The sequence below is a fragment of the Durio zibethinus genome, chromosome 22 (genome assembly GCF_047325235.1).
Source record: "Durio zibethinus cultivar Kanyao isolate XHJ-2024 chromosome 22, ASM4732523v1, whole genome shotgun sequence".
In the NCBI taxonomy this organism is placed as follows: Eukaryota; Viridiplantae; Streptophyta; class Magnoliopsida; order Malvales; family Malvaceae; genus Durio; species Durio zibethinus.
In genome coordinates, this window is record NC_143183.1 from 3,985,097 (window position 1) to 3,999,494 (window position 14,398).

The window sequence follows — 14,398 nt, forward strand, 5'->3', positions numbered from 1 at the left end:
AAATATTAAAATTTTAATTTGGATGATCAAAATATAATCCTAAAAGCTGTTCATAATTTATGCAACGCCTACTTTTTGAGAGAGAGATTGCCTTCACTCAATAATATGAATTGGAAAAAGAAAATCCCGACTTTACATCAACTACCTAAAATGGTTTCTTTTTCTTTTTGTTCTTTTTTTTTTTTTTTCCCGTGAGGCATTGGAGATCAGAAATTTGCCTCGTCCTCTGCAAATTTCAATAAAAACTTAAAAAATGAAAGCTTAGGATCATCTCCAACTCCTTTGTCCCTCGTTTCAAAAATGCCTTTGATAATACGTGTGTACAGCCTTTCAAGCTCGGGAATACCGTAGTTTTCAGTCCGCTCCACAAACAGTTGCGTGGCGGATTTCACTTGGTTTGAAATCTCGCCATCTGACATTCCAACGTCCTGGGATCCATTCACATCAATCAGATTAGAAGCCTCTGTACAAGTTTCTTGCAGATTGCCACCACCGGAAGTAGATTCAGGCCTCTCACAGTCTATCTCGTTTACCTCTAGGGTTTGAGATGACTTTGTTTGTACTGAATCTGCCATCTGTGACTTGTCTTCTGCTGCAGCACAGATCAGATAACTAGTCATTCCATCGTAAAACTTCTAACCAAAGTTAGAAAAGAAGGACCAACAGTTGAATAAACGTTATAGAAGATGCAGAAACTCTAGGATGATCAAAGAAACTACCAAACGATGATAATTATCAAGACACAAAATATCACAAAGACGGTATGGTGGGCTGAGGGTAGACAGGGATTCATGCCATTATCGATTCTCATCTCATGTTAGGAATAAGTAAAAGACAGATGCAAACTCCTGTTTTAAGTTCAACAACATGAAAACATTTTCAAACCATCTGCAGCTGTGGGATTTGAAGTAGACCGTCTGCAAGCATGATTGGCTAATGCAAAAACCTTTGCAAGTAAACAGGATGATTTTCACAAATGGGTCTTACCCTTTTATGTTTGTAATTCATTCACTCTACCCACCCTTTGGTAGGTGGAGTTTGAAGAGTGATGAATTACATATTCATCACTTCATACTAGATGTTAATAATATCCCTATAAATGGTATATATGCATACTAGATGTTAATAATATCCCAGAAAGAGCTGCTTTCAGAGCCTGTAGACTAGTACGTTCTGGTTCTAACTGATTCCAAGATGTGACCTTAATGATCGAGATTTAAGATTGAATGGAAATTTTAAAAGGGAAAAGCCCTTTCAAAATATAAACAGATGCCTATCCTGGTATTGGTTGACAATTGAGAAAACTAAATCCAATTCTTGGTAACAAAATATGTTATGAACTAAAGCCTAAAACCCACCTCAACATACACCTCAACATACACCAAACAAGAGTCGGCTAATCCATGTATACACCATACACACATAACAGACATCAAAATACCTGCAAGGGCAGTTTCGGCATTCTTCTTTGGCCTTTTCAAAGCCTCATAGCTTTGAAGATTGCGAAGTCGGGCACTTGCTCGAGTGACAGTTCCTAGCTGCACAACAGGTATTGAGGGGATAGTAGACAGCCCTAGATCATCTGGCATATGAGCTGGACCCCCTTGGGCAGCAATTTTGTCACAATAAGCAACCAATGCAGGGTCCATCTGTGACAGCATCCCATGTACCTGATAAAAAAGGAATTAAAATATTATAAAAAGAAAGTAAAAGGTGAGCGCCAACAAATGAGAATAAAACTCTGGAGGAAAAGGGCAAGTGAACGTACTGCATCCCGTAGTTCATAAGCTCTACTAACAATTCTAGCACCATTATAATCATCTCCGTTATAAGCCTGAAATTCAGGAAGCAAACAAATCAGGCACAGGAAATCTTACAGCTGGGAACAAGACAAAAAAGAAGTTAATAAGACAATATTTATTACAAAGTCTTTTGATATATTTTCAGACTTAGCACCTAGAACTGAAATATATAGTAGTAACCTTTGAGATAATCAAGTTGGTTGGTGAATTTGTGCTTGGTCACATGACAAGAGTACAATGGAAAAAGGAAAAAGGAACAAAGCATCCACTGTGCTAAAAATCCAAAGCTGCAATACAAAGACATGGCTTATGCACGAATTGTCAGCACACCATTTGTAAATTTTCTATCCTTCCAATGAATAGTTAATTCCAAAACCACAACCTTGCTGCTGACAAAAATTCTTTGGAATCTCTTTCCTTGCTGCTAGTCATTCTTTTGCCCTTAAATCCCAATCAATTTGAGCCTCTAAATATGACAATAAACTCTAAAATCCCAAAATTTTCTGCCCTGGGAATCTAGCCTACCACAAATCCTAAGCAAGCAGATTTCCCCCACTTTTTCCTAGAAGCATTCATACACGTGAAAATGTTTTCCTCCAAACAATGCTCAGTACACTTGGCCAAGAAAAAACAATGCTCAGAACACCATCATCCGTGAGTAGCAAGGTACATGTTCAACTAATTTAAAATAAGGAAAAATGGAAATCAGAAGAGATCAAAATTAGGATTTGACAAATCCACACCTTTGCATTGGTTACAATCAGTTCAACATCTTGCACAAAAGCTGACGAGGTAAGATATTGCCCAGAGTCAACCCGCTGCAACAGAGTAGCAATGTCCATAGGGTTCTGGATTATCGAGCGGTAGTTTGGTGCGTCCTCATCGGTGACTGGGTAATGAAAGACACTAAATCTTTTATCATAAAATATCCTGCAACATGATCAACCATTGTCTATAAAACTTAATAACAGTTTAATAAAGATGCAAAAATTACAAAGCCAAATAAATCCTTTTTTAGTCATGAGTAGGCCTAAATTTCTTGATTTCGTAAGCTTATAAAGATAACAACAATCAACAATAAATTAAAACCTACAAGCCCATCCTAGAAGTCATCTTCTTTGAAATCCTGAGGTTTTCTCCACTATATCAACTTTGGAGATAAAGCAGGCTTAAAAAAGGGTAATAAATATATGTAATTAAATAAAGTCACATGCAAAGAAGAAGATCATCCGACCCAAAACAAATCCATGAACCACTTTGGAAAGATTCAACAATGAAAATTCAAAGAGCCAAAAACCACACTGCAATGGGGAGTGATAAACAAGACCTCAGCTTTACAGCATGTTTAAAGATTGATTTTCTCTTTTCTTCTTTTTCCATGGTTATAATTTTTTTTTCACAAGTTTTTATTTCCTTAACAATTTCTCTCAAGGTCACCTGACTGAACATATTTACAGAAAAACACCTAATATGCCTTGGATAATTCTTTGGAAAACTTTAGGTCTTCTTCCAATATTATTTAAAGGTTTTTGATTTGCAGAATTCTAACTGAGCATTAAAACATGAGTTCCGGTTCCCACAACTATTTGTTCTAAATTTCAGTAAATCAATTGAATTATGCTCCACAGTGATTTCATTTCCAAAAGAAAGAAATAGCGAGGCAGGATGAAAGGGCCAGGGGAACAATAAAAGAAAGGACACCTGAGTTAAAGATTACATTAGAAAACATAATAGTTTCTGATTGAACTATGGTAACTTTACCGGTTGCAAACATCTCTAAGGCACATCCGTAAGCGGCGAAGAGCATGTTGCTCAGCTTCAACTTTGGCCTTCAATTCTGAGACCTTTGGTCCACTTGCCACTTTCGGAACTTTGGGAAGTTCAGGAAGAGATACTGATTCTTGGGACTTTTTGGTCATAGCCTCCAACAATACTGACAATGCAGCTTCAATTAAATGGCCAAAGAACAAAGATCTGTCTTCAGTCGATGGTTTTTCCACTGGATAGCTGACAAATAAAAGTTAAATACATGACTATTGAACTAAGTTTTAAAAAGACAAGAAAATAAATACCTAGGACGAAGTGGGTAAAAAAGTCCTGTTCATCAATATTAGCAAAACAGAAGACAAAACAGAAAAAAAGCAATACAGGAATATCATTCTGTTCATACAAGGAATTCCCAAAACAAATAACAATAATAATAATAATAATAAAAATAATATGTGAATCTATGATATTCCACATGTCATATTAGCATAAAAGAGAATGCACTTGGACTGCATTTTGTTATGTGATGCCTCAACAAGATCTGTTGCTTGCAAGAAAGGCCAATAAGGGTATATTTACAGAAAACCAAAACTTAATGGTGATAGCAATAACCAGCTCAGATTATGAACAATAATTGCCTATGGTAAAAAATGACACCCAAATAATCACAAAAAAGAATGGTAGAAATGCATAAAAGGTCACTTTAAGGGTTAGTTAGACATACACACTACGCAGAGGAAATACTGAGTAGGGGTTCCCGTCAAATTCGGCAAGTGAAGTTGAGGATGTTCCAAGTAACAATATAGGTAAGTCTGAAGGCAACTCTTCTAAAAGAGTAAGCAGAACAGCCCTTAGCTGTTCATGTGCCTGCACCACCAAATAAATCAAACTCAGTAAACAAAAGAAAGGACAGAAATAGGCTAACAAACTAGATCTGAAATATCCACACGCAGAAAACAAATATAAACTTTTAAGCAAGTGCATTCATTTGAGCTAATACTTAATTAGAATCAATTTTGAAAAATTAATAAATGAAAGGAAGCACTCACGTTATCCCACCATAGATTAAACTGAGGTATATAGAGTATAGATGGTGTTGTTCTTCTTGCTTCGCCAAATATATGCACCACTGCTTCCTCTGGTGTCTTTGCACTAGGATCCGAAAGAAGAGATGGAAGACCAAGCGAATGTACAGGAAATTTCTCTAGCTCATGTAAAATTGCAGGTCCAAGATGATCCTGGATAACTAGAGCAGTAAGTATATTCAGTTTTTGGCTCAAACATTTACAGTTATTAAAAATCAAGAGGATACAAAAAAATTTACCAAGCCAGAACCATCACCACCGCACAATAGAAGCCGAGGCCTATAAACAAGAGGAATTGCAGATCCATATGAGAGCATGGAAAGCTTGGTCAACTCAGATGATACCGTTAGGGGAGGAAATATGTCAGATATAGAGTTCATGGCTTCCAGCAAATGTCTTTGCAGGCATGGTGCAACCACCAAAGACAATGGTCTAGAGTGAACAATGGAACCTCTGTGAGCAGCAGGAGTAATTGTTGACATGGCCTCTATAAAGTGATACTTTTCAACCTTCACTGAGTCAACATCTATCAGAAATTTGTCATCACTAGTGTACACTTGCGGGTATTTCTCACGAAAAGCACGAATGGCAGCTTCAGTGCATAGGGCCTTCAAATCTGCACCACAATATCCCACACAACTAGCTGCAAGTTCCTTTTTAAGTTCCTTAGAAGGAGGTTGCTTCCACTTCCGCGTGTGAATATCTAATATTTCGGCACGTGCTTCACAGCCAGGCAATGGAAAATTGAATTCACGATCAAATCGCCCAGGGCGCCTTAAGGCTCCATCAATAGCATCAATCCTGTTGGTTGCTCCAATCAAAACAACTTGTCCACGGGAATCAAGACCATCCATGAGGGCAAGCAAAGTGGACACAATAGAGTTGTGAATCTGCTCTTGTTTGCTAGACCTCACAGGAGCAAGACCGTCTATCTCATCAAAAAAAATGATGGAAGGTTGATTCCTTTGTGCTTCCTCAAAAAGAAGTTTCAATTGTCTTTCAGCCTCACCAACCCATTTGCTAAGCACATCAGCACCCTTTCGCATGTAAAAACTGACTTTCTGACCTGCCTTTGAAGCAGCACATGCTAGTGCTCTGGCAATCAATGTCTTACCAGTGCCAGGGGGACCACACAACAAGACACCCCTAGGTGGAGTGATGTGATAAGTTGCAAAGAAATCTGGATACAACAAGGGAAAGAAAACCATTTCCTTCAAAGCATCAATATATTCAGAAAGCCCACCTATTTCATTAAAGCTTACACTTTCATCAACCTGTAAGGGTTGAATATCTGCCCCTCCTTTAGAGCTTGGTCCCGCAGTCTGAATCCCAGAAGTCAACGTAGCCAAAGCATCACTTTGATGACCCCAACCGGATGCGGCAAGATTTAATCCCCACGCTGTTGTCCCATGCATATCTAATCCCCCAAATAGCCAAGGTGGTCCAGATCTGCTCCCACCTCGGCCCCAAGGAATAGCAGGACCCTGATCCAGCTCATCCACAAGAAGAGAATCATCAGAATCCTCAGCTCTTGTTAGACGATGACGCTTATGGACTCTTGAGCCACCCTTCCTAACATCCCTGCTGACCTTAGTCCCCATTCCTTGATGTAAAACCCTCCGGGGAGATCTAGCTCTTTGCTTGCTCTCATCCATAGAAAGCCTGCGTACATCAGTACGATTTCGAAGATCATATCGCCTCCTTCCTTCCTGCTCTTCTTCACACTCTTCATCATCACCGTCATCCTCTCCTTCATCTTCACCCTCAGCCTCTCCATCACCCTCATCTTCAGCATCATTTTGGTCATCATCAGCAGCATCATCATCTAAATCATTCCCATTTTCAGTTTCATCTTCGCCAACTTTCTCCTCTGAAGTGTCTTGCTCATCACCATAATCCAAATTCATCCGCTTAATTGCAAGTGCTTTTGAACGACGAGGGCGTAGTCCTTCACGCCGAGGAGCTTCTTTTGTCTCCATGATCTTTTTGCGCTTGGGAGGAGACTCATCTTGACTTACACTGTTTTCAACCCGGTTCCTCAACGTTCGATATGAAGGTCTCTGCAAAAAAAAAAAAAAAAAAATAGTAAGAAGTTGAAATGGAATACACTTTCAGTGATGTGATAAAATTGATGTTTCATCAAATCCAAGAAAAGTAGTTGAATTCCAAAAGTTTTGTATGCTTGGAGGGTACCATCATGTCTTCATCCCCTGAACCAGAACTCTCAGTGTAACCAGTAAGATTCACAGAAACTCTCCTCTTCCTGGATGAACGCCGAAGATTGGGTGTGCCTGACTGCAGCAAAAGGATGATTAAAATTAATCAAATTCTTAAAACATAACATCATTGACAAAATGAATCACTTAATCCAATTAGCTTCAAGAAAAGAGGCAGTGATTTGAAAAGCATGCATAGACAACTTATTAAAGAAAACCTACATGACATATGTCCTCCTAAAAGAATGCCTGACATAACTGAGAAAAAAGAATCTATATTTTGATCTAAAAAGCTGCAGAACAAGGAACTTGTATCTGAAAATGAATATGATAAAGCCCCAGTACAAAATTAATGTCATCATAAAAGGTATATTAATAGGTGTCAACAGAGAATGACTGCAAACATTCATAATAAAATCATAAACAAATCTTATGCCAGGTTAGGAATAATTTTAGCACTAGTAATCAGTTTGAAATGCTGTCCAAGTTCAACTTGATACTGTAAGAACCATCCTAGGTTCAAGAGATGTAGACACAGCAAAGACAGTCAAAAGGTTATACACACAATAAGAGAAAGAAGTAAGTTACACATATGACACAAAGCACAAATAAATCCTTTCAATTTTAAATAATCTTTAATAATACATGTTGTAATTCATAAGCATTTCAAATAGGTGATTGCTGACAGTCTCTTGCATATCTGTTAGGAAACAAATAAACCATTTTCAAGTGCTAAATAATAGCATCCGCTAATCAGTTTTTTTTCTTCAATAATGGCTGCAGAAAATCACTTAAACTCGTTTTGGCTGTTGCTTCTTGCTTTCAGAAGCAAAAAGCATGTTTGGATATAAAAGCAAACAACAATTTTGAACAATTAGAAAAGCATTTAATTTCTTTAGATAAAAAAATGCAAGATTCTATTTGGTATGGACTAATTATGTTATATTGGTGTTATATTTTAATTATTTGTTCATTTTTAATCAATTACGATTCTGCATTTTAACTTTTGCTTTGCAGCAGCTTTTCATGATGCAAATAGCAAAAATCAAGTAGCGAAAACAACAAACTAAGCAGAGCCTTAATATATGCAATATATTTAAAAACCTACTATAGTCACATAGAAGAAAAAGATTAAAATATCAAATCCCGTTATAATTTTAAGTTATCTACAGCCTAGAACAACTTCACATCCAAACTGGATGAGCTAAAAATTTTCTCTCAAACTGCTTAAAGACTATCAGCATGGTATATACGGTAAGATAAGAATGCATAACGTACATTGTTGTTTGAAGTACGCGCTGGCCGATCCCCTGAGCGCAACATTTTGGCAATGCGAGAAGCTGCTGTCCTTGTCTTTGTCTTACTTTTCCTAGTTCGAATGATGGTTGGAGTGTAATACAAATATGGGCGGCCATACACTTTCGGCCTTCTCCTAAGCCTATTACTTGTGCGCACAGGCCTAGAACCTGGCCCATCTCCTTGACCAGATCTTTTTGTATACATAGGCAAACACTAGCTTTGCTGATTATATTCTTCCATAAACTTTCAAGTGCAGCTACACCTAAAAGATAAAAAGTAATAAAAATAATAAACAGAAATTCCAAATTGCTTTGCCTAAACTTTCTTGCATGAATAACTTTTCAATTATCTAACATAAACGCAATTGTTAATGATACATGATTCTGGACAATTATAACAAATATTTACTTTTCCAAGAATAATCTCAATAAAACATGAGCAATTTTGAAGTCGCTAACCACATAGAAACAAGAACCTGTGTCACACAGTAGAGTACAAGAATAGAACATTCTAAACAATAAAGCTATCATACCCTCTTTTAAGCTAAATACAAGAAAGAGTGCACTATATGGACCAGCTTATCTTTCCACTTCTGGACAACATTCTAAGTATCAGTGGCATGTTTATCAAGTAGGCATATTGATAATAAGGACACCAGATAGTTGCTGCAGATTAAGAAAGACTCTTTAGATGCTATAGCAACAGAGCAACTAAAAAATTCATTGATATTACCAGTCAATATATTTGTTTTACCATGTTAAGAAAGAAAATCCAAAGGTATATGAAAGAGACCACAGGATGGTAAAAATGTCTCTTTGAGAACCTGTATTACTCCCCGTTAGTAGCAACACGTTTCCTTTGAAGTATGTAGTGTTTGAGGACTGATGATGCTTACCGGTTGCAAAAGAAATTCTTCAACAAGTAACTAAAGATTAGAAGAAGGAACAGTGGAACAGTGCCCAGACAGTGCTAGGAACCAGGCTTTCATAATGGAATGGTTAGAAGAAAGCAGGAAAATGTGCATGGGAGGGGAATGAGATGGTCTCGAAAGATTGATAGAGAACTATCACCTGCCTTGTTGTTACTGTCTAATCATATTTGCTGAGAGCATTTAATAACTCTATCCTTTCAAAATAGATTCCAAGTCTAAACATAGAAAATGTCTTCCATTAAAACCCATGCAACTTTTCCTCCGTACCAAATATGAGAACCGGCACAATCGTAGAACGAAGACAAAGTGTCTCCATCCTTCAAGATCTTTCTGAAAAATTTTACCGCTCCAGTTAACGTAAATCCAATTTTTAAAGATACACCACCATTTTCATCAACAACAAGGTATTTACAATATATTAAATCATTAACAATTCAATGCTTATTCCACAGTCAATTAAATTAAAAACTTCGCCTATAATATCTTCAGTGTTCGCTTCTCCCTAGCGCATACAGAGGGAGAAAAGGTCAAAATCTAAACCTAGAAAAAAAGAAATCCTTCAATAATTGCAAATTGAAATTAAAATTTGGCACAACGAAGAAACGATTAAATAAAACAAAGCAAACATTCCAGGTGATTCCAATTATTCAAGCTCCTCCTTGGAAAATAATCACATTGAACCGTGAAATCTAACAAATTAATCACAGACAAACAAACCAACAAGACATGCACATACAGTTGCACAAATAAAAAGAAAAAAAAAACAGAGCAGCAGGAAACAGAGAGAAAATGCAAGTAAATGCAAAATCCTAAAAAAATGAAGTTTAACTAAATCAAATAACATACAACAAAAAATCACCAAATTTACTAAACAAAACGATATATTTGACACTTTTTTCTTTGAAATGAAACATAAAAACACTATAATTTTCAACAACGGAGAGAAAAATAATTTGAAGGCAGAGATTTTGCCTTTTTTTTTTTTTTACCTAAGCAGAGATCTAGCTGAGGAGATAAAGCTTCGAACAGAGGAGAGAAAAAAAAGTGCGAGAAAAAGAGAGGGGTTAAAACCTCAAGGCCTTTGAAAGAGAGCTCAAAAGTTTTATAAACCAAAAACCTAGAAAGAGAGAGCAAAAGAAGAACGAGTTCTCTCTTGAGTTACTTGACTCACTGAGTCTACTGCCCGACTCACACGTATGTTTTATCTTCTCTTTTTTCTAAAAGGCCCCGTTAAATAGTGGGTCCATGTTGACAATTGGATAAAAAAGTTGTGAAATTGTAACAATATTAACCACTTAAGCAAAATGAGTTTTTTAAATTAAATTTCATCAATAGGACTCATTGTAAAAAAAAATATTCATCATTAGTCATTAAATTTTATTTAAAATCTTATTTGAGTAAAAAATTATAATTTATTCCAATTATGCCATTATATTTTGTTAATTATACAAAATATAATCACTTTAATATTCACTAATGTACAGGTTTTTTTTATTTAGCATAAATTAAAATTTTGAAATATATAAATTTTTATTTAATTAAAAAATTATTTGAAGTAGAAGGGAAAATGAAAAAGATATAAAATTAAGGAAGTATTCATATCCAAATATAAACATTTATGTTGAGAAGAATCTTACTGCACTACAAGCTACGCTGGATATCAAGAGCATCCAAAACTTGCCCATCACTGTATCAGCAAGAAATAACATGCAAGCTAGCAGCATGGCCATCAGACCCGTCAAAATATTGACAATGACAGCACCAGGCGTGAAATTAAGCTTCCATACATCAGTGAGGTATGGCATCATCAGTTTGTCTTAGCACCCTTTTAGCAATCAAAGACCACTTGTTTCCAAGAAGCTTATGATGTCTAATTATAATGTCTTCTTCTTCCTCAGAGAAATCGCCTTTCTTCACGTTGGGGTTTAGGTAATTCATCCACATTAGCTTGCAACTCTTCCCACTTCTCTTCAAACCTGTATAAGGAAGAAAAAAAAGACTAACCATTCACTTCTGTTGGAAAAGGAAGATTAATGTGCTGCTTGATCCGTCTCACTCTTTAACGACTGGAGCTGAGGCTCAATCGTCGAAAGTTAACAATTGATGCATGCCTGGTTGCAGTACTGCGAATAATAAAGTGAAACTACAATCTTAGTCTTAGTAAGAATCAGGCACAACAAGTGATACTCAGAACATATTTTCTACTTGTGATTATAGTATATTATGCGTGCATGAAATACGTATGTCATATCTCATGAAACTTGTCTTCCATAATGCATAATCGGCTGGATTTCTCTTTCTTGACGTACTATCCTAAATGAGTACGTACAAAGAATTTTACAACGGATGTATTACTTGAATATTTACATCATTTGATGCACTTTTGAACATTTCAAGAACACTCATCACACGGCAATAAGCAATTACAAAGGGCAGCATCCAACCAACACCATTACAAATCCAAATCTTAAGGGCTCTATATAAAACCTACAACAACAAATTTAGAATTTAGATAATCAAGTTCAGAAGGAAAACAGAAAATAACTTAAAAGACTATGATTTTGCAAGCAGCAGCAATTTCAAGTTGCAAAATTTGATGAATTTTGTCATGTGCATTAGCAAAGACAACGAAATTCCCAACTCATTGGTTTCTTAAAAATATCTAATGAAGAAATGAAAGACCCTCTAAAACATTAAGAAACCATTTTGTTATTACTTTTATTGCTTGCTTTTGGTTTCTTAAGAAAAAGGCAAAATGTTTGGATGCAAAAACAAACAATAGTTTAATTCTTTTGAAGCAAAATACGCATGACTTTACTTTCATATAGAATAATTATACCAGAATTATATTACATTCTAGGCATTCATTCATTTTTTCAGTCAATTATAATTCATAACTTTGATTTCTATCATTTACTCTTTTTTTTTTCTTTTAAGAACATATAAAAACATGATGTATGGATATTGTCTATCCCTCTTTCTGTCTCCCATCTACTAGCACAGCCAGAGGAAGGAGCCAAATAAAGAAAGTTTATGGTATGCAAATCTAATATTGACATATAAATCAGAGTGTTTAATCTACAATCTTCCCTACCTTTCAATTTAAAACCAAATTAGCTTTGGTATTTGATATAATTCGAAAGATAATTTTGGAAGATGAGCTAAGATTAAAGCTATCATGAAATGCCAGTAGCAAGATCTGAAAAGAGGAAAAAAGTTACCTACTTTCTGGGAAGGAAAGACAGGAGGGCATTGCTTCCGCGGCTTGCTTACCTAGAATGGAAGATTGAATAGCTAATACACTGATGCCAAAGAAAGATTGATTGATCATTAGTGGTTAAAACTTAATTAAGGTAACATAATGATTGTGTGATGATTGCAGTCGTACATGTGTTCCACAATTATTTCAAATTTTTTAATCAAAACCTCATTTAATATTTTGAGCTTTTCAATGAATAAATTTGATATTTACATCTCAATATAAAAGATAACTGTAAATAGAATTTACCAATTTTGGTGTTCTTCCACTATGAATGGAACCACAAGGTCACAATATTGCTAATAGCATAGTTTCAGTTTCATATCTTACAAATTTTTTTGTATAATCATGAGCTGTCCTTAAAATTATTAATTAATGTAATTTATTTTTACAATTCTCAAAGGAATAATGGGGTATGGAATAAAACATAGCTTTAAATTATAGTTATCAGTATCGGACTGGATCGTTAGTTCGATCAATAGAACTAATAGATCAGTGTTAAAACCGATTCAATTATGTAATTAGATTAGTTTCATAATTAAATTACTTTAAACTGTTATGAACTGGCGATTTATATAATAAACCAGTAAATCGAACTATTTTTTTAAAATAGAATTAATTCAATACCAACTAATCAGGTTAGGTAAAATATGAAAAAAGCTCTTCAAGTATTCAAAATAATCTAATTAAGTCCTTATATTACTATTTCATCTAAATAAATCCCTCAACGCTTATTTTCTACTATTAAAACCCTTATATCCTTATATTAATAATATATTAACATATTTTGAGACATGTAGATAATGCAAAAAAACTTACACATGTATAAAAATAAGTACTTTTCAAAAAAAGATGATCTAACAAAAAAATTTATTAATTGATACTACAATTAAAAATAATTAAAAAAATAATATATAAAATTAATAAAAAATAAAATGTTAATAAAAATGATAAATTATTTAACCATGATAAAAAATAATTAATAAAAGAAAATGTATATATGTAAAATTAATAAAAAAATTTACATTCATATAAAAAATATAAAAAATAATTTTAATTTCCTTTTTACTAATTTTCGTATAACTATAAACATTTATTTTTTATTAATTTTATATATAGATATTTCTTTTTTATTACATAAAGATTAATTATTATATATTAATAAATAATATTTAATTTTAATAGATATAAATAATAATAATAATTATTTATAATTATTAATAATATTTATTAAAATATAAATATTATTTCTATCTATTTAAATATAAAATATTAAGTAATTTTATTTCTAACTAATAATTAATTGTTCTATGAATTTTATATTTTAAAATTTGTAGTTTATGATACACATTAAAATTTATAGTTTTATGGTTGAATTATTAAACTATAACTTGAGTTAAAAGTTTGAATTTTGAATTTTAAAAATATTTATATTTTTATAATATTTTTTATTAAACCAATAATTGACTCTCAGTGGTTGAACAATTAACCCGGTAACCTAAAATCTTAAACGATTTAATGTCCGATTCAATTCTAATCACTATGCTCTAAATAGATTCTTAATATCCAATAACCATTCTCACAAAAAAAAAAAAATGCCAAGTTACATAAATTTCCCAACTGAACATGCATTCTTTTGAAATTCTAAGTTCTAGTAAAAAATGGTTAGACAACAAATCATAGAATAACATGCTAAAAACTTAGTGAAACTTTCATAGAATGGAGTATCAAATCATATATTTAGGTTTGAACATTTCATAAAAAAATGAATTTTTCCAAAAATACCACATGCAATTGCCTCTTGCATTCGTTAGAGAACTTCCCCTCTCTTTACAACTTCTTCTTTTCTTTCATAAAGCCCAGCTTTTGCCAAAATCTGTCAATAATTTTCAATAAATAAATAAATCAATAATACTAAAAATATATATAATATTTCCAAATATATATAATATTTCCAAATATATAACTTTTCCAAATCATGATTTATCATTCATATCGGCTTTGTTACACTATCATGCATCATTGGTGCGGCTAAATAT

At 33.9% G+C, this 14,398-nt stretch overlaps 1 protein-coding gene across 3 annotated transcripts; it reads right to left on the reverse strand.

Moving 5' to 3' along the window:
- Positions 1-43: 43 nt before the first annotated feature.
- LOC111307796 (ATPase family AAA domain-containing protein At1g05910) lies at positions 44-10,174 on the reverse strand. 3 transcript variants are annotated; one of them, XM_089751374.1, is made up of 12 exons: positions 10,090-10,174; positions 9,065-9,430; positions 8,149-8,431; positions 6,848-6,949; positions 4,894-6,714; positions 4,619-4,807; positions 4,294-4,436; positions 3,564-3,809; positions 2,546-2,732; positions 1,769-1,834; positions 1,442-1,670; positions 44-589 (listed from the first exon to the last, which is right to left on the reverse strand). In XM_089751374.1, the coding sequence occupies exons 3-12, from the start codon at positions 8,371-8,373 to the stop codon at positions 207-209; spliced, it is 3,591 nt and encodes a 1,196-aa protein (XP_089607500.1). In that variant the 5' UTR covers positions 8,374-8,431; positions 9,065-9,430; positions 10,090-10,174; the 3' UTR covers positions 44-206. The 3 variants fall into 3 exon arrangements, with proteins under 3 accessions (XP_089607500.1, XP_022761770.2, XP_022761764.2); XM_022906035.2 differs by lacking the exon at positions 9,065-9,430; XM_022906029.2 differs by lacking the exon at positions 9,065-9,430 and having other exon boundaries at positions 44-592.
- Between the last annotated feature and the right edge of the window lie 4,224 nt (positions 10,175-14,398).

Coding starts and splice junctions, on each gene's coding strand:
- LOC111307796 (XM_022906029.2), bottom strand. CDS start 8,373: ATGTATACAAAAAGATCTGGTCAAGGAGATGGGCCAGGTTCTAGGCCT. Junction 3,810..4,293: donor GTATTTCCTCTGCGTAGTGT/GTATGTCTAACT, acceptor TTTATTTGTCAG/CTATCCAGTGGAAAAACCAT. Junction 2,733..3,563: donor CTTAGAGATGTTTGCAACCG/GTAAAGTTACCA, acceptor ATCATGTTGCAG/GATATTTTATGATAAAAGAT.